We start from the raw sequence: 19,545 nt of genomic DNA on the forward strand, positions 1-19,545 counted from the left end.
TATCCAGGCTTTAGCAATGATACAATTACAGTTTTTTAAAAGTAATGTTAAAAAGCCCAAGTGTCTCTCCGTCTACATTTTGTTCAATTTGAATCTTAGTGGTGTCACCTTTCACTTCGACTGACAATACATGTATTATACGAACAATAAACCAGTATTCTTCACAATTCAGTTTTTGATTTTTCATAACATGCACACACACACACACACATGTGGGATATTTAATGATATACTTTAAACTATGTCGAGTCTGTGTTGATTGTTCAGGTTGGAAGAACTTTTGTGGAATTAAGTTTTGGGTAGACCTTGAATGCTAGTCGCACTGTAAGGAAGTAGATGATCTCTATAAGGCTGAGAACGCTAAATCCCAAGCAGAATCCCATAATGCCTCCACAGTTGGCTGAAAAAGAAGAACCAGATATAAAATTGCATTTATGTAAATTGTACATTTGAAGACTTGTTAAAAAATCAATGAAATGAAGTTTCACTTATAATTGCAACGCAGTTTACTTCGGCATATCAATATGACTGAATTTCATTACATCTCAAACATTCGCTAGAAGTAACTAACTTTACACAGATGGACACTTTTATGTCCTTTGCTAAGTTACTCTACTGAGAGAGTAACTCGGTTTAGTTGTTCTTGTTGCAATGTAATTAAATTACAATTAGGGTTAGTTTAAAATGAATTATAACTTGCTTTTACAGTTACTTTATAACTTGCAGAACTGATGATCATGAAAAATCAACACTAACTTCCGTTTATTTATAATTTCTTTATTTGAACACAACAATGCCCAATTATAGTGTTCCATGTTTTCTGATAAACATAAAGTATGTCAACGCTAAAGTACTTTGGAAATGTATACAAAGAAAGTATAGTTACTAAAAACAAAAACATTAAAATAATAATAAAAGTATGATTGAAAGAGTAACATAAAATGTCAGACGTACTTACATAATGCATTATAATTTACATGAAATATGAAATTGATATAAACACAGTAAAATTCAAGGATGGAAGGTATAACCTAGGGGCTTGTATTTATTACATTATGAACTATAGTGAATTAAAATAAAATTTCATTTTTGGAACTGAAGTCCTCATTAGAGTATTTGAATGAGTTGATATTTAAAACAAAACATTTGGTAAACTATTAATTAATAAATATTAGCATAATTTTACAGTCCCTTTTTATTCATTTATAAATAAATCTACAGTAATAAAACTCACGGGTTTAAATATGAAATCGTAGAGTTAAAAAATTGAAAGCAAAAATCTTATAACTGAAAACATCACCGCCAAACCTTTTCCCGTAACAAGTTACATGTGAAAATTTAATTTTATTTATATGTGTTAGTAAGCCATGATTTTGTTCATCTCTATTGAACACGCAAGAAAGTAACTGTAAAAGTAATTATTACTTTCATTAATTGCTGCATGAAAGACGTAACTGAGTAACAGTTTCATTTAATCATTTCATATCATACAATTACCGTCACTCGGAAAACGTAAAGTAACTTCAAAGTGCTGCTAATGAGCCATGGCTGAAAAGAGTATCTTATATGGCGGGGGTGGGGGGGGGGCAGAGCTGTCCGCCCGAGTGCCGAAGAAAACTGGCATCAAACAACCAAAAAGAGGAAATTGCTGCATTACGAGATTTAATAATACCAGTTAATAAATAATGCGTCGCCTTGGTGATCTGTAAAGGATGTCAAATGCGTATTTAATTTTTTTTTAACAAGGTGCAAGTGAACTCTTGTCGATGACTCGCATTTGAGACAAATTTAATGTAATTTTTGCTACTATTTCGGGGAGTTACTATTACGTGCAAATATTAAGGAGGGTATGGTAGAATATGGCAACTTTTGCTCTGTGGCGAATTTCTTGCAGAGGCGCCAAGAGTACAGAAGTATCTAGTGAAGGAGTTCTTTACTAACTGTCAGGCTGATTTTTTTTTTTTTTCATTTTCTTGTGGGAGGTCGGAACTATTTTGATGGTGTGTATAATTATTATGTACATTGGTCTGTGTAATACACCTTTTTAAAATTGTTTCTTCACTATGCCATGTTCCAGTTATCTCTGGAGAAGGCGAACGAAAACAAGTCTCTGCGCAAGTAGCGACGTGAGACGGCTCCACCAATGAACACGTGAGAGGAAACAGAATTGCGTGGTGGGGGAGGGGAACGACTGCAAATATCGGCCTCAGCAGCAGAGTGTACTGCTTCGCTCTGCCCACTCGATTTCCCCCCTTCTCTGACGCTATGCGTGGATTTGCTCCAGAGACAGTTGGGACAGGGTATAAGGTGGTGTGCATAAAAATTATACACACCCTATAGTAACAAAGTAGTTTCATGCACACATTTGTTTTCAAAGGGCCAGCTGTAAGGAGCTGTGCAATAGAACTATACATGCTACCTGCTGTAAGTTTCGTATCAACACACAGCCTGCGACAGGAGACGTCTTATGTACCAATTTGATACACGTGGCAGTTAAAGGGTTAAATCATTCTATTAGGAAGCTTTTTCTGCGGCCACCTCGTAAGTGTGTGTGTGTGAGTAGAATGAGAGTTTTTGGCAAGAGCTGAGAATGCACTATGCATTTGTATTATTGCTACACGCGTGTTTCCATCTTAAATTTTACCTAGGAAATCAGTCCAGCCGTACAACTCGCTCCTATGTGTAGTGATGAATTGCAGATCTTTGAAGAATACTGATAAGGTTGTAATTGAATAGCTGGAAAACAAAAATTGACACATACATATTTCATCAATTAGAAAAAAAAATTAACTTTAAACTAGATTATCATGAAGAAGATTATCTGCCTGAATTAATAACAAAAAGTAAAATATTCAGTGACATAATTAATGTTTTTTTGTGTTATCGCCAGATCTAAAGTTTAAATGTGCCTAAGTGAATTACATTGATGGCAGGGGCTCACCCACCCCTCCCAATAATAATAACAATAACTAAATATCACGCCAATTACGTCCGCCCCAACTTATTTTTCCTGACGTTACTGCATTATATAATTCATATTATGTACGAGGGCGAATCAATTGAATGCGATTCATGTCAGAATCTTACTTTTATTATTAAAATGAAGTAACCACAAGCACTGGGGTTAACGACCCTGGTGATTCATTACCTGTTCACAAAGGTCTCTGCTTTTTCTAAATTCGTCCGGTTTCCTTCTGTAAGTCAACATCCCGACGCAAATATGGGCGTCACAAGAGATTTTTGTTGAGGGTCAAGCAATTGAAATAAAATTGAAGAGTAATAATATGCATAATGAAACGACATTCATTATAATAAGTTATTATTTTATTACCGTATGATAATAATCATTATTATTTTCTCTGTGTGTAGACTTTTCCGCTAGATCCACCAGATGAGTGGTTATCTAGCAACGATTTTTCTTTATTTTTCACATTTCATGGAATCAGTATACTGCAATAGATATATATGTATTATATTTTATTAACTTTTACACACCTCGTTCCAGTTAATATATAAGGGGGGAAAATTTAATAATATAGATTACCTTTTGTAACCTCTCAAATTCAAATTCATTTGGATTTTTGAAAACCTACGGAACCGTTCATTCTTTGATCAAGTGGTGGTAAAAAAAAAAAATCTATACTGGTTCTTTCATTTTAAAGTTTTTTTTTTTATCTAAGAATTCTTTACTGTGATTATTCTGTTAGGCGAATGCCTATTAATCAAACATTGCATAAAATTATACCAAATTGACTTTCCGATTCGACCCACTCCTCACAAACGCATGGACGCAAATCTAAAACCCTTCTACTGTTTGAGCGAACCGAAAATACGACATCACAAGGTAACAAGTCCGGCATGTAGAGAGGACGATCTACAGACATGTGCCACTTCTAGTTATGCCACTTGAAAAACATATGAGTTTCTTCTGTGGAAACAATTTAATCGGCCACGGTCATACGAACAACGCTGTGTGCAACAGAAAACAAATACCTCAGAAACAGCATAGCAACCAGCCATGTTGCTTTGTCTTGTACGTTTTTCCTCAAACAGGAAGTTTCGTGGTTCAGAAAACTCTTCCATCTGTTCATGAAACGAGTCTCTACTATATTCTAGAGGCCAAAAACAATTTCTCATGAATTTAATATTTCTGTTGGCAAATTGCTGGCTGCAACGCCGTTCGTGTGACAGATTCAACTAGTACCTCTCTATTCCAAGTTCAGAGAATGGTGTGAAGTCGAAATCTGAGTGTGATGTCTGGGCGTCATATTGAATCTCGGTGCATGCTGGGAGACAGACGCTGCATTTGTTTATCTTCGCCAATATTTCTCTCTGTTGTTCTGAAATTTCTGATTCCTTCTCCGTATTTTGAAATAACCTTCTGACCTGCGCCACTGAAGATTTAACAAAATAAAGTATTAATTAAAAAAAGAATAATTAGTGTTTGGAAAGCTACTTTTTCAAAAGTTATTGAGCTACCTTGTTACATTGATTAAAAGTAACTCAGTCTCAGTTACTTCGTTCTAAGGGCTACAGCCGGATTGCGCACACTTGTCCGGTTTTATCAGTGGTATCTGATAAGCCGTTGACAAGCTGTCACAATGTAAGGATTGCGCACAAAAAAATGAGGCGATGTTGTAAGACGTAAAATGTTCTCAAGCCGTTCTCACTTCTGTTGTGTTTGTTGTGTGATGTGTGTGTGGACTTACACGTGTTTTTTGCAGTCATTAACCTAACCTAACCTAACTTTTTAGTTTGAGAAATGGGTACGATTTACTATTTTATTTCTAATTTCTCTCTCTCTAAAGAAAAAAGCAGATTTGCGCACAGACTTTCAAGCTATCAAAGTGGCAACGTTCGATCAAAATCTGTGCGCAAAACAGGTCAGCGAGATTTGTGCGCAAGCCTGGATCTAAAGTGTGAGCAATTCGGTTACGGCGCTTTTAAGACTGGAAGAAGTACAGGATGTCCCAAAAGTAGTGAACCAATTAATTTTGTTTATGACAAAACCATCTTAGCAACTTGTTAAGTGTATTGGAAGCCTAAATATTGTAGATGGTTTGTGAAAACTAATATGGAAAATATGGCCAATGTGGTGTTTGGAAAAAAAATCAGTTGGCGAGACAGTTATTTGTCAACACGCCACCAAATACCCCGCCAAAATGTTCCCAACACGTCCCTAAATTGTTTCACAAATGCCAAATTTATGGTCATTTTTGGCTCTAAATTTAACCTTGCACCGCCCAGATGGAATATTCTGGATAAACCCCTTTTGGGGGTGGGGGGATTCCAGGAAATGCTCTTGAAATATCGGAATATTTTATACCTTATATAAGTGGTACCCAAAGTCCGAGCCGCGCGAAATGTTCCAATATTTTCACTGAAATGACACTTACTTCTTAGTCTACATATTATTTTAGTACTTTTTTTTACGCATAAAATGTTTCTGAATTTGAAACATGTGCTTATTTTTTAACTTAAGACAAGCAACCCAACCTCAGTAAATTGAAGCTTCCAAGTGCTAAATAGGACTACATTCTGACTTGGGTACTGCGGAAAAATCTTGAAACACTACGGGCGCCGTGAAACGAAAAAAGTTTGGGAATCACTGCATTATGTACATAGTTTCCCGCCCCCCAAGTGTCAAAAATTAGCTAACGCAGGGAGAATTTCTTCTCGTCCCCTCTTTAAATGTAATTCCTATAGTGTGTTTCATGCATAGGTTTGATCCCATAATAACCATATAAACAAATATTCATTTTATCGAATTATAATGCACCTAATATTATAGTCTTAAATATAAAATTATGAGGAAAGGAAGTCATAATTCACCCCTACGAAATTCACGGGAACGCCACTGAAAACTTCATCTCCTACTTTAAAAAGATATAGCACTATACCTGCAGATATTCCTTGGACACACTCCAGTCGTCCAGGTCCACAGTACACCGTGTTTTCATCGCCTGGAGTTAAGACACAGCAGTTATTATATACAAAGAAAAATCGTATTATTACATATCTGTACACTGTTGCACAAACTTATGTGATTTCCGAAGCGATAAGAAATGCTGTGTAAAAATAACAAATATGTGTATCAACTTGTATAACTTGTATTACAACTAAATTAAATTATTAAGTTTTAATTTCTAAATTAAATTACAAATAAGTAAGTATGCAAACTGATGAGTGAAGTATAGCTGAAATGTTGTTACAAAATTATTGTTTTTTATTTGTACTTAAAAATGAGTTAGTGATAGAGAAGCAAACAATACTTACCATCAGATCACAAAGATTTGTTGTATTGGAACATGCTAAACTATATTACAGGCCACGAAATTAAGCGTATGATTGAATATGAGGTATTGTCACATTTGTGTGGTCACAACTGGATATGTTCGGAGGATTTAAGACAATGTCTATTCTTGTTTTGCAATCTGCCTTTGTAATTTACTTGATGCAAAAATTGCAACAGTATTTGCTGGAAAGATCAGGAATGGAAGCGACCAGGTTTACTATGGAGGGAGGGTTAAATAGATAACACTGCATGGATGAAGTTGCCACACCATTTGCATTAACAAATAATTCTTGTTCCTCGCTCGCTTTCCCTTTGGAGGTAGAGTTATCACTAGGAAGCGGAAGTTGATGACCTAAAAATATATAGGTATATGACGTATAGAATGTCCTAAAAATGGGGAAAAATGTAAAAAATGCAAAAGTGACCATTGAATTTGTTAGTTTCACGTTAAAAATTGAAATGAAAAGGAAATTAAACAAAATGCAATGCAAAATGCGAGATACAGTTTGGTCTAAAAAAATATCCCCACCCAAAGGTTTTATTGAAAGCACATGAGAATGAAAACTAACCTAATTTAACCAATAATTTTGAAATTTACTTATAGAGACCTACCTATACTTTGTCTTGGGAATCCGTGGAGCAAGACGATGTGGTAGTGAAGGGGAGAAAGCGAGTGGGAAGAGCAAAGCAATGCACGCTGATGCAAACGGATGGTAGCTGCAGCCGCATTTTCCCCTCCATGACCTCGCTTCCACTCATGCGTTAATTGGTCGAGTCAGTATTGTCCAGATGCATGTACACATGCAAGAAAATTACTCTGGGGTGTTGAAATAAAATTGTTTTGAAGAAACAAAAAGAGGTACAACCATCTACAGCATTGCCATCAAACATATACATAATAAAATACAATTCAATTATTGTGTATGTATGATGCAATTCACGTCGATATCTGTGTGAAAGAATGTCAATAACAGGCATTCTTATCTACAGTCACCAGTTAATTGATACTTGTTTCTAAAAATAAATAATATTGGCGTTCCTATGACAATGAAACAGATTTTAGTTGAAATATATGAAGAAATAAACAAGTGGGGATATTTTTTGGACCTACGTTCACCTTGGTGAAAAGACTCAAGAATATTACCAAAATGAAAGAAGTGACAAAATATGACGAAACAACATTGAATATTGCAAAAAATGTCGAAAACATCCCGAAAATTCGGGGAAAATGACCTAAAAGCTGAAAATTGGCAAAACAAATGGAAAGAATGCACTTTAAAATTACCTTTTTTGGGTTCTAGACGAAGTGTAATATTGTGTATATTTAATTAATGGGCATCGTGTCCGAGATGTCAGAAAAAAGATGACATTTCATCAACTTCCGCTCTTTCACTTAGAATAGGCTACATTGCATGTTTAACGTTGCCATAGCGTGTCCGTGAACCAGTGATTGTTTCCTTGCCTTCGCTCGTCTATGCTTTAGAGAGCGTGGAATAGGCAACACTGCACGGTGAACGTTGCCACATCGTGTGCATATACTATAGCTCTTTTCAGTTCTTACGTCGTGCGCTCTAGAAGCTGGCAGGGGAAGTGGGGAGCGGGGAACATGCCGCTGACCAACCAGAGAACAGACCACCTAGCGGTGGAGCCGAGAGTTACGCAGTTGCGGGAGGAAGCTGCAGCGCTAACTTCGTTCTGCACGTTGCTGTGTTGCCAATTCACCGCGTTGCTGATGGTGTTTTGCCCCAGTGTTGATTCCTGTTTGTTATGAGCGGATTGTAGGAATAACATACGTGGGAGTAATTGTTGTCGCGTCGTGTATTGCCTAACTGCATTGTTTCTTCGATAAACGTGTATGTGGCATCTGATGTGACGTTTATTTGTACTCTCGTTGTTCCATAGGGAGCTTTGTGCTTATTCACGCAGTAAGTATCGTACGATGGCGAACAGGAAAGAGGTAGTTTGTAGCCAAGGCAGGAAACTTGTGGAGTGAGTACGCGAACTGTGCAGCGTATTGTTAGGGAAGGCAAAGACAGTCTTGAGGCGTCGGGTTCAACGTAACTTGAATCACCTCGCAAACGAATAAAAAGGAACAGTATCAGAAAGGCAATCGAATATCCAACACTGAACAAGTTTTCGTTGATTTGCATACACAAATAAGCTTTCAGTGGGGAGTTTCGTCGTTGTGGAGGATACTGAAGTATATGGGGTTCAAGTACAAAAAGAGCAATGACAGTAGACGATTTCTGATGGAGAGAGTCGATATAGTTACAGCCAGAGTAACGTTTTTGCGAAAAATGCATATCCTAAAAAATAAGGAACCTTTGCCCTATAGGTATTTCATTTAGATGAAACGTACATACATCAGAATTACGCTCCAACGAAAATCTGGCAAAATAAAGAGGGTACAGGGGGTTTAAAAGTGCCCGTGGGTAAAGGTGGGCGCATTATTGTTTGTCACGTCGGTTCCAGACACACTGGTTTTCTACAGGAATGTAAATTATTTTTCAGTGGTTTTTGCATTTTTTAGATACGCTTGACGAAAGGAATATCAAAGACGCAGTGATTGTAATGGACAATGCTAGCTACCATTCGGTACAGTTGGAAAGAATTCCTACAACGTATACACTTGATATCATACACTTATCGGTATTCTAATGACCACAAGATGGGGATAATACGCATTCTCAGGCCATACGCGAACAATGGAACGTATGGTTCTTTCGATTTCAACTCGCCTTTCCCGCTACTCTGGCAACGCTGCAGTCTCTCTCTCTCTAACCGGCCTGTCTCGTTGCACTGGATAGGTCGTTTCCCCGCTCTCCACTTCCCCTGCCAGCTTCTAGAGCGCACGCCGTAACAACTGAAAAGAGCTATAGTAATTTTTGGACCGCATTCTCTTTGCCTTTTGGCACCAACGCCTGTGACCAGCTACGTATAACTACAACGTAAATGTTTAAGTTGAAGGATTTTACTAATGACGGGGCAAATGTAAAATACTTACGTGGCATGTAGAAAGACACACAACCGCAGAATGTCAGAGTGAGATTAACTTTGCACTCGAATTCGCAGTTTTCCTGCGTGTAGATCTTGAAGTACCGCAGCTTCTTTTCTTCTGGGAAGAAGCAGCCTCTCTTCTCAGGAGAGTAACCTCTGAGGTTGTCCATGGTCGTAAACACTGAAGGTTTGACAGCGACAACCATCTGCTTGTTTTCGGGAAGTTTTAAGAATTTCCCTGACATGCTGGGAAATTCAGCCGGATTGTGCAGGAGCATCTGAAAATTTAACATTTTTTCAATATTTTATACATTTTTCAACAACATGAAACTGTGAATTTTTTCCTAAGGCCTGTGTATGTTATTACCTAGGAGTATTGTGTGTTATCGTCCTCTATTAATTCATACAATAAGCGTCTGGAAGTTAATTTTTAAAAGTAACAGAGTTTACAGTTATTTTGTTGGAAAACAACTCTCGGTTTGTCACCATTAACTATCAGTTACGCGATTGTACATACTGTACATCAGCTATACATCGTTGTTTTATACATGGACTGCAACTGGTTCTAATAACCATGTAACAAAAAATATTCCCACTAAATATTGAATCTCATTTGAATACGAAAATATAGAGGTGAACGAATGTAGAATGTGAAATCCCCTTTCCTGACGCCCATAACTCAAGCCCCCAAAATAATTAATAAATGAAGGAAATGGCCGAAAATTACGGTTACATATTTTAATGTAGTTTTCCTTACCTTGAACCCCATTTCCGGCATACTACATGTAGTGTCCATAATCTGCGTGTTGTCTGCAATAAGAAGGCCTAACCCACTCAAAAGACCTGATCCAAAACTACGATGTGGATACGTTTGTGATTTGTCACGGAATGATAGTGTTTTGGCATAACCATCTTCCAGTGTCCAATTTTGCACCCTTTTCCATTGCTCATCTAGGTCTGTGTTGTAAATAATCCTGCATGATAAAACAGGAATATGTATATTAGGTTACATTACAGCACGGTCTTGTTTCATTCATGCAGGTCATTTGAGGTGATATTTTTGTTTCTAAATATGGCTCAATCACATCATTACTGAACTTATTAGAAGATGCTCAATCTTTACAAATGGTAGATTTTCACCTCATAAAATAAAATTAAAAAAATAATTTTATAAGTAAAATTTAACTAAATTTAGCATTTTGGGGCATTATGAAAGCTAGTCCTCATCATTTTGTTACATTCTACAATGGAAGTAATGTTTATGAATGGAGAATTGGATGGTAGAGAATCAACATGTCAGCTGATGGCTTTTATAGAGTTTCCAGTTGCAATTCTGGAAACCGCATTTGTCGGCTAAAAGTCTCTCAAAACAAACAAAATTTCCAAAGAAAAAAGTCATGGTAGCTCGTGGGAGAATCGAGAGGGCTAAGAGAAATCCCCCTCCGCGCCGTCTTACTTTCCCTGCAAGTGTCAACAACCCAAGAATAATTGATCTCGGGCAGGATTCGTGCAAGTGTCACTCAGTGCAACTGTCACTCCGTGCAAGTGTCCCGAACACAATAAATTCTACCCGAAAAAGTGGAAAAATTGTTAAACCGCTCTCTCCGAAATCCGGATAGTAAAATTTGCGAATCGAGATTTTTAAAATTTCCGGAATCCTCATAGTTTTGACCATCCCTAGTGTGAAGCTAAAATCTGCTAGGAAGAAAGTTCTGTCTGAGTAAGTATGTCTGTCACCTGGAGAACAAAAATCTAGATCAATCTTTCATTTGTAAGAAAAGCAAACTCAAAACAACAGGAAGTACTTAGTGTTTTGTAAAGCAAGACAAAGAAATACTATGAAGGAAATACAATGCATCCAGAACTGATTTTCTTTTCAGTTCTTTCTAGCACTAACCGTGGGGAAATTTATGCTTTTGCTTACTTATATATTTTTATACACCATTACTTTCATGTATTCTGTGTAAGTTGCTTTGCGGTGCTCTTCAATATGTGTTTTTCTCTAAAGAAACAAGACCTTTGCAGTGCTGGACATTCTGAGAAATTTCATCTTGATGACATCACAGGGACCTTGCCGTGTTTGTAAACAAGGGAGCTGAAAAAAAGATATGAACAGACGTTCAAGAGCGGGTGAAAAGCAGTCGAAGGACGTTGGATTCGTAGACCTGTTGCGATGACCTGGACCACCTGACACCATTGCAGTCAACAGGAAACGTAGCGCGGCGGCTGGGCATGAAGGGGGTGGGTGGGTAGGGTAGGACTAGACTCTCCTTTCGACGCGCTAAACTTAGCGAATCTCTTGCGTATCTGGCACGTGACTAATTTCGCGCAAATATGGGAATATTCTGACTTATGATTTTTACCTCTTCTCTAAAACATTTAAAAAGCAATATTTTTAAAATTTTGCTTTGTCAAGCAGCATCTCCCGATGACCGGACGCCTCTCCTCCTAGTTTGTATATCAGTACATTTGTATACATTTGAAAACCAGTAAATTCAAGGTAATAACTCATTTTATTTTGTCATTTGAACACTCATTAAACGTCCAACACAAATTATTTCAAACCCCTTCTACAGCCTGACATTTGAACATAATTTAAAATATCACCATTCAAGGTCACATACGTGCACTTAATGCCACTTGAACACATTCACATACTGAGTGTTCACCGGAGTCTGGCACACACCTTTGCACAGTATTCGGTCACATTTTGCATTTATAGCAATTGCAAAAATCTACCTTCTCTATCGACCATCTTGCACATTTTATATAAGTATAGTATTATAGTATAAGCTATAATAATTTCCTATTGTTGTTTCATGGAACATCTTTGATATCAATGATGAGAGATTAAAGGATAAAATCCCTCAATTTCAACAATACAATATAATATTAGGATCATAATTATAAATACATCATGTTTATGTGTGAAAAAGTGGTAATACTCACGTTGTATTTGTGAACATGTCTTTTGGTCTAACCATATTGAATGTGCAGCACATCCCTTCTTCTGTTAAAATAGGAAACACAACTTCTCCACAGATAGTATCGCCTTGCCACTTGCATAATATCATAAGCTGGTAGCAAGGAATTCCAATCTGTTCGTAATAATAATAATAGTTTATTAATAAGAGCTGAGAACACCATAAAAAGAATTACAGAAAATGGAAAAATACAGAATTATAGAGTACAGATTTGTAAGCTGTGCAATAGGAAGGTAAATTTACATTTCATTTTATAAAAATTTCGAGTTGCACCCTTCAATACGCGTAAGAATGTCTTTATTTCCATTTGCCTAAATACGTACATAGGTGCGTACTGCAAAAATAAAGGAAAATGACCTAAAACTAAAAAAAGGTCGAAGAATGAAGAAAAAAATGCAAAATTAAAACAATGCGTATTTTGGTTCTAATTGAAGTGAGGGAAATGGAGTACTATCAGATTTAACATTGTCTTCAAGACCCAGAAAGAAAAATATTTTTCATCAACTCCCGAGCCTAATTACAAACTGTAAGTCCAGAACGATACTTAAGTCCCAGTCCGTCGCTTGTTCCAAGTTACAAGAGAATATTAAAGTAATCCTCAGTATAGCTTTAATAATAGTAATAATAATAATAATAATAATAATAATAATAATAATAATAATAATAATACTCGGACAATATTTACCTCGGCTAAGAATTGAACGGTTTGTTCATCTATCTCCTCGTCACCGTCGGTTGTGTATGAACCACAGATCAAAGATAAGGTGGAAAGTTTCTTGAACCTGGAATGGTTGGAGTAGAAAGTATTTTATTTACTGTTGAACATATGCCCCCCACTTTAAGGGGCAATGCACTTTCTGCCCTCTCCCCCACACACGAAAGAAATTTTAGTTATGTCAAACTTGCTTCTCCACCAAAAATTTATTTGCAGTTGGCGCTACTGCTACTGAGCGTATTATTAGCGATATGCCCCATCTAAAGTAACCCTCAACTGTGATATCATTTTAACTTTAAGAAATAAATTATCGGAATCGCCTGAGTTGCGTTGGAGGTGGCAATAGGTTACATAGAACATCAGCCAGAAGCAAACCCTGTCGACATGTTATTCTCAAGATGGTGCGACATTGGTGCTTGGAAACGATGCAACATCTTGAAACAGAAGACACTTGACCATTTATTTAAAGTACGAAGTTCAATATTGTTTAACAATTTTTCCTAACCTCACTGTTACTAATGTACTGACGAACACAAGTACACTATTCCAGTGGCGGCTGGCAGCTAGTATGATGGGGTAGTACCAACGTGATCAAGAAGTCGAAAAATTTTCGCTTGCATATGTCATAGAAATGAAATACACTCGCAAAGAACACCGATGCCCAGGCCGGGATTCGAACCCGTGATCCCTGGCGTCGTAGCATGATGTAAGGAGGTCGGCCAGAGTTTCCAGGAAATAAATGCGACTATTAAAATTTCCACGCCTGTCATCTTTACCATTTTTTTGATATTTTTAAATAGAATTGATGTTTAAATCTGGCGTGGGACAGAAAAGTTGTTTAACTTTTAATTTAATATCGTATAGTACCTTGGGAAACGGTGTATGTAATAATGCTCTAATCTGACTCATCTTTACTAACTACCCTTCCTTTCACACACCATCGGACACTTTCACTTCACTAAAAAGAAAAACACCGAACAATTAAAGACACCGAGTCGATTACGGTATTCTCGCCTTGCTTTGTTTATAATTTGCAACCCCAGCACGACAGACGGTACATCAACAATCGGTGTTACTAACAACTGAAATATGATTATCTGCTAAATGAACTGTAGATCTACAATTTTTAAAATTCAATGCAAGAAATTGAATTATATCTCCAAGTGAAATTCTTATACTGATAGATTTTCCGTGGGATTTTTTACAAATATTAAAGTAAAAAATCCCCTGATGATGCGAATTCCCTTTGATATTTAGGCAATTCTTTTGTACAGAAAATGTCTTCAATGTTATCAACGTCAGTTGCAACACGTGAGAGTCTGTGTGCATGAGAGCAAGGGATATATCTTTTCTTAAGGAAGAAATCGATAACAAAAAAGTCTGGATGGCTCTTTAGACACATCTATCTAAATGGTTATATACATTTGGGGAAGATATTACGTTCGTTCTTGCCAAGTATGCAGGAAAGTATCTTTCTCGCGAATTACTTCTCCAACGAGTATTACAAATCGGTCAGGATTAGTCACTTCTCTGTGAAGTTCGCAACTATATCAAGACAATGCGAAAGATCTCGCGTCGTGCCAGCCGAAAAGGGGTACGGCTGGTTGTCTTATGGCTGGCTACCACTGGGCTACCACCTCCTCGCTCGTTTCCTGCGGAGACTTTTTCATGCCTCCGCGCATGCCTCTGCGCACAGGCCAGACTATGCTGGCCCAGAGCAAGGGAGAGAACATCTGGGGGATGCAGTGAAGGAATTGAGGCGGCCGTAAGCTGCAACGCTTACGAGATTCGAATCTCCTCGTTCGTAAATGTATTAATTTAACTATATTTTGGCAAAGCAAGTGCTTTTTCTTTTTCTGAGGGTAGAGCCTTAGAGCCGGCGCTGCACTATTCACAATAATACCTTTTATCCAATTTTCCACAAACTCTAGTTTCATTGTACATATTTTCTATCTCCTCTTCCTATTTTTCCTAAGTTCCCGTGCTGTACGAGTTTTTTACAATTCCAGGTAGTCTCGGTTCAGTCCACCTCGAATTCTCGGGACGTGATGTAAATGTTAACGTGTAAAGTAATATATACGTACTACACAATTAGGTAACATTCTAATTTACTAAAATATCAACGAGACGAAACTCCTGGTCTAGTTTCTCGATTTTGCAGACTCTCGTTCTCGCCTCGATTTTCCAATGGCATTCTCAGTCTCGTCTAAAATTTTGAGACAAGATTGAGATATTTCTCATCTCCCTACTATCTGTAGACGTCTTCGTTCCGTAATGGCTTCCTCAGTGCAAGAGTATTACATTCACAAAAAAAACTGAAATCAATGTTTTAAGGCATAGATACACAACTTACTCCGACGATGATCTTATATTCTGAACCTCCTCTGGACTCATTCTGAGGTAGCGTTGCCTCATTTCCGTCAGATTGAACTTGGTGTTGTCCACTTTTAGTTCCGAGCAGACGGTGACAGCTGGGAAGGGAACATCTGAGACGGATATCGTGTCCCCAGAGAAGGTGACGAGCACAGGGGACCTCTCCCATTTGATCCAGGTTTTCCTGATGAGGTACACGCACGCCACCAGCGACATCCCAAGGAAACACAGCCAGCAGAGTCTTCAAAGAAAAGTAAATGTTGACTTCACAAAGGAAAAGATAGAAGATTGGTTACAGAGAGAGGAAGGACAGAGAAAAAGAGGCAGAAATGCAAAGAGACACAGAGGTACACGCAGAGAAAGAGAGAGTATTCAAACTGGCGAGAGTATTAAATCCTAAAACATAAGTTCTTGGAAACCACAGAAAATGTCCTTCATATTACGTGGCAGTAACGGCTGCTCCTGCAAAGTTGCGCAACCACCACATATTCCTGATACCTGGACTTACACAGACAATTATTCAACTTATTTTATAGATCATAATGGTTACAAAATGTAAGCATAATGGAAACTTCATCCCGAGCACTTTCTGTTGTTGTGTACATACCTAGGGTTGTGATGGAAACCTTCGTCTTTCAGCAACTACATTCAGAGTTGCCAACTTCAAAACCACAGCTCCTACTCAGAACATCGAAACGCGCATGTCAAAAGAACCATATTCTTGTCTTCTGGACAGTACATTTGCATTTAACGTTCTATACAACATGGGAGAGTTAAGCAACAGGCCGCTCCGTAGCGGGGTGGACAGCGTCAAATGCTGCGATGCCAGAGCTCCAAGCTTCGAATCCTGGTCAAGGCATGGGTGTATCGTTGTGTTTGCCCGGTTCATCCCTTAATCGTTATACAAAGACAGACGTAATACAAACACAGTAGAAGTCAATGGAAATAGCTGGATAAACAATAGGCTACTACTTAGATATATTTCTGTCACTTTTTTAAAAAATATAGTGTGTGAAGGAAGTAGCTCAACCGAATTCTGCACCATGTTCTGGCACCCTTCGCGTTACAAGTGTGCCATTACCTTTCTCCCTGGATCGGGAGAGTCAGAAATAGCCGGTATCGCACAACGCAAGAGTTACAGGCAGCTGTGAAAGATACCCTCACGCAGTTGACCCATGATTGTCTCCGCAAGACATCTGCCAGAACATGGAGCAGAATTCGGCTGTGCTATGAAAAATGACGCTCTACATACCGATGCTATGGACTCTTAAACTATCAGGTATGTGTCCATATCAAGCATTCAATCATAACCATCGTAGCCCACTTTGTGACCACTCTGTACATGGACGTCCGCAGGATTTTTTCCAGGGAGGGGGCAAGGAAGGTATTTTTTTACAGGGGGGTAAACAAGGCACATTCTCCACAATAATAGTGTTGTTCCCTCAAAAAACATTGCTTAAATTTGAATTTACCATCTTCGTGCAATAATTAACACGTATTATTGTGGCTGAAATGAAATTGTATGTGCAAAATATATAATTTTTTGTTGACTTTCATTTTTCATGGGGGCGGTGGGCACGCCCCTCCCCCTTCCGGACGCCCATGTATAATATGGGCGCGCACTCTACATTGGACACACCCAGGTTTACGATATTGTGTGAAGTGTAAGGGAGGACATCTTATTTGTTTTTAAATATTCGAAAACAACTGTACTTGTTTTATACGCGTAAGTTCATCTGTAAACTTACATTTTCGTTTCAGCATTTATGTTTTCTTATGTAATTATAAAATCACTATAACGAAGGACGCTGCAATAATTGGACGCTACGTAATTCCATGTTCAAATGGATAGGAGCTCGATTCCGATATGATGCTAAATGGTTAGTATATTTTTTTGATATCGCTCGGTTGACAATGTTTGAGTATCGCTTATAACGAACTATCGTATTCACACTCCAAGTAGCCTAACTTCAAGCGAGAGTCGCCTTGTAATCAAGGGGTCCCGGGTTCGATACCCGGTGGAGACACATAGTGGTTTGGGTCCCACTTTAAACTATAGATACAGACCCTATTAGCCTATCTGTGCAAGAAGTGGACTTAATACAAAAAATATCATCTATCGAGAATTTTGTGACTGCTTATTTTTAACAGGATTTGTACAGAACGAGGACTTTTAAAATCTGAAACGAAAATTCTCCCGCATGCCCTTTTTATTACAAAAAAAAGGTTCACATATCCAGGGAAAAGAAGATACCGTAACCTTGGATACATGGTTTTCAAAAATATAATTTTGAAAAGAGAAAATAGTGCTTCGATATATTCGATTTTCATTAATTACAATAATTTAAATAGTCGTTTACTTTCTCTGTAGTTGAAATTAAAATACAGAACTCACCTTTCAAATATGGACATTTTCTTCTCTCCAAGATACCTGAGGCCATGAAGAGTAGAATGTTCACAGTACTCCCTGAAGTATTTGGTAACGGGATTCGTATAAAGACGCTTCATGCATTCCTTATCAATGCCTTGGAACATCCTATTTCTTTCTGGTTGCGTTGCATTAGCAGTCAATTGAGGCATAGTCAGAGAAAACTCGTATGGATTGTACGTCAAAGCTGACTAAAAATATGTGAGAAGTAAATTTAATTTTTTAATTTTTTTGTTGAATACCCAATTTCTATACTCAGACAAGTTATAACATAGTCAACTCCTCTTATAATGAACCCCTACGTATTCAGATAAGTTCACTAAAACCGAAGTGCCTCCCCTTCACCTAAACTGAGGTTAGTAATGGCAGTTCAGATAGGAGACCCAAGGCAGAAGTACAGGGTGTAAACGATGAACCTCCAGGATTTTTAAGTAATGGGAAATTAAAACGAACACACCTGCACATTTTTTGGTAATTTTATTGCAAAGATCAACTCAAAAAGTTTCTTACAAAAAATTACCACACTTCTATGTGAGCACCTTTAGTAACACGAAGAATGTCCAGCCGGTATTCCACTACGCGCCACGTGCACTGCAGCACGTCGTCAGGGATGGTATTAATGGCAGCAACAATTCGGTCACGCAGAGCATTCACGTTTGGCACCTTAGTTGAGTAAACTGCGTCCTTAACATACCCCCCAGACTACGTGGTGGCTTGCCTGATTGACTTCCGCGGGTTTGTCAATGTTTCTCTTGAGAAGACGCCATTTTCACAAAAGCGACGGCACCGAGCATGACGCGCGCGAACTAAAAACAAAACACACACAAACTTGAGCGTATATGGCACCAAATACAAAAGACTGGATTGTCGTAATTTTATTTTATTATTTTTAACATTGCGTCGAAACCCCGGAGGTTCATCGTGTACATCCTGTACTTTGACTGAGACAGAATGAAGCAAATATTAAATACCGTACAGTATCATTTTTGGCAACTATGTAATTTGGTAATATTCACCTTAAAAACAGCATATAATGTACATTGAATCCAGAAGCGTAATTTTATATTCGAAATATTTCAAGTTATTTTCTACATATTTCGCTCTTGCAGATTTAGAATTAAGAAAAGGTCGATAAAGTTTCGTTGAGAATATCTACTTTTCACTTATGTACAGGATGAAAATTTGAGATAACAATTACATGGAATCAGAATTAACGGCATTTACGCTACCACTGTGGGTTGATTCAATTAACTTTTATATCAGCTAAGCAAGTAAAATTGGCAACGATACGAAATTGTTTACAGAGACAGGTAACAGTGTAAAAGTTTTGTCAAGAAAAACAATATATAGCAAAACTTACTTGAGAAGCATGTGAAGCGAAAACTGGGAGCTGAGGAAGTATAGCTACCAGTAAGGGGTGTAAGAAACTGAAGAAATGATGGAATGGCAAACTAAGGAAAATTTAATGTTCTGTTTCAGTAAGTTTTACGTACGTCAGCCAATATTAATCAATAAATTATATTAATATCACTTCACGAAATCATTTGAGTAAGCATTGCATTAAGTTAGTAAAAAATATCAAGATATGGTTGTTACCTCTAGCATTTGCACCTCCCTGTTAAGCCTTCGGGCTTCATTGTACACCATTCGCTCGTTTTCATTCGGTTGTCCAATCTTCTGGATGTTCCAGGCTTCCTTGATCTTACGCATGTTTTTGTTCATGTTTATGCTTTAAAATTCTACCACCTGGTAT

The 19,545-nt window shown here is 37.7% G+C and overlaps 1 protein-coding gene across 1 annotated transcript; it reads right to left on the minus strand.

The window, feature by feature from the left end:
* Nucleotides 1-9,359, minus strand: LOC145990318 (pickpocket protein 28-like). Its single transcript, XM_083126007.1, has 5 exons — nucleotides 9,300-9,359; nucleotides 5,901-5,963; nucleotides 4,205-4,394; nucleotides 2,645-2,736; nucleotides 1-400 (listed from the first exon to the last, which is right to left on the minus strand). Exons 1-5 carry the CDS (start codon nucleotides 9,304-9,306, stop codon nucleotides 264-266), a joined length of 489 nt encoding a protein of 162 aa, XP_082982133.1. The 5' UTR covers nucleotides 9,307-9,359; the 3' UTR covers nucleotides 1-263.
* Nucleotides 9,360-19,545: the final 10,186 nt, after the last annotated feature.

This window comes from Lepisma saccharinum, chromosome 7, assembly GCF_977018435.1.
Source record: "Lepisma saccharinum chromosome 7, izLepSacc3.1, whole genome shotgun sequence".
Taxonomy (NCBI): Eukaryota; Metazoa; Arthropoda; class Insecta; order Zygentoma; family Lepismatidae; genus Lepisma; species Lepisma saccharinum.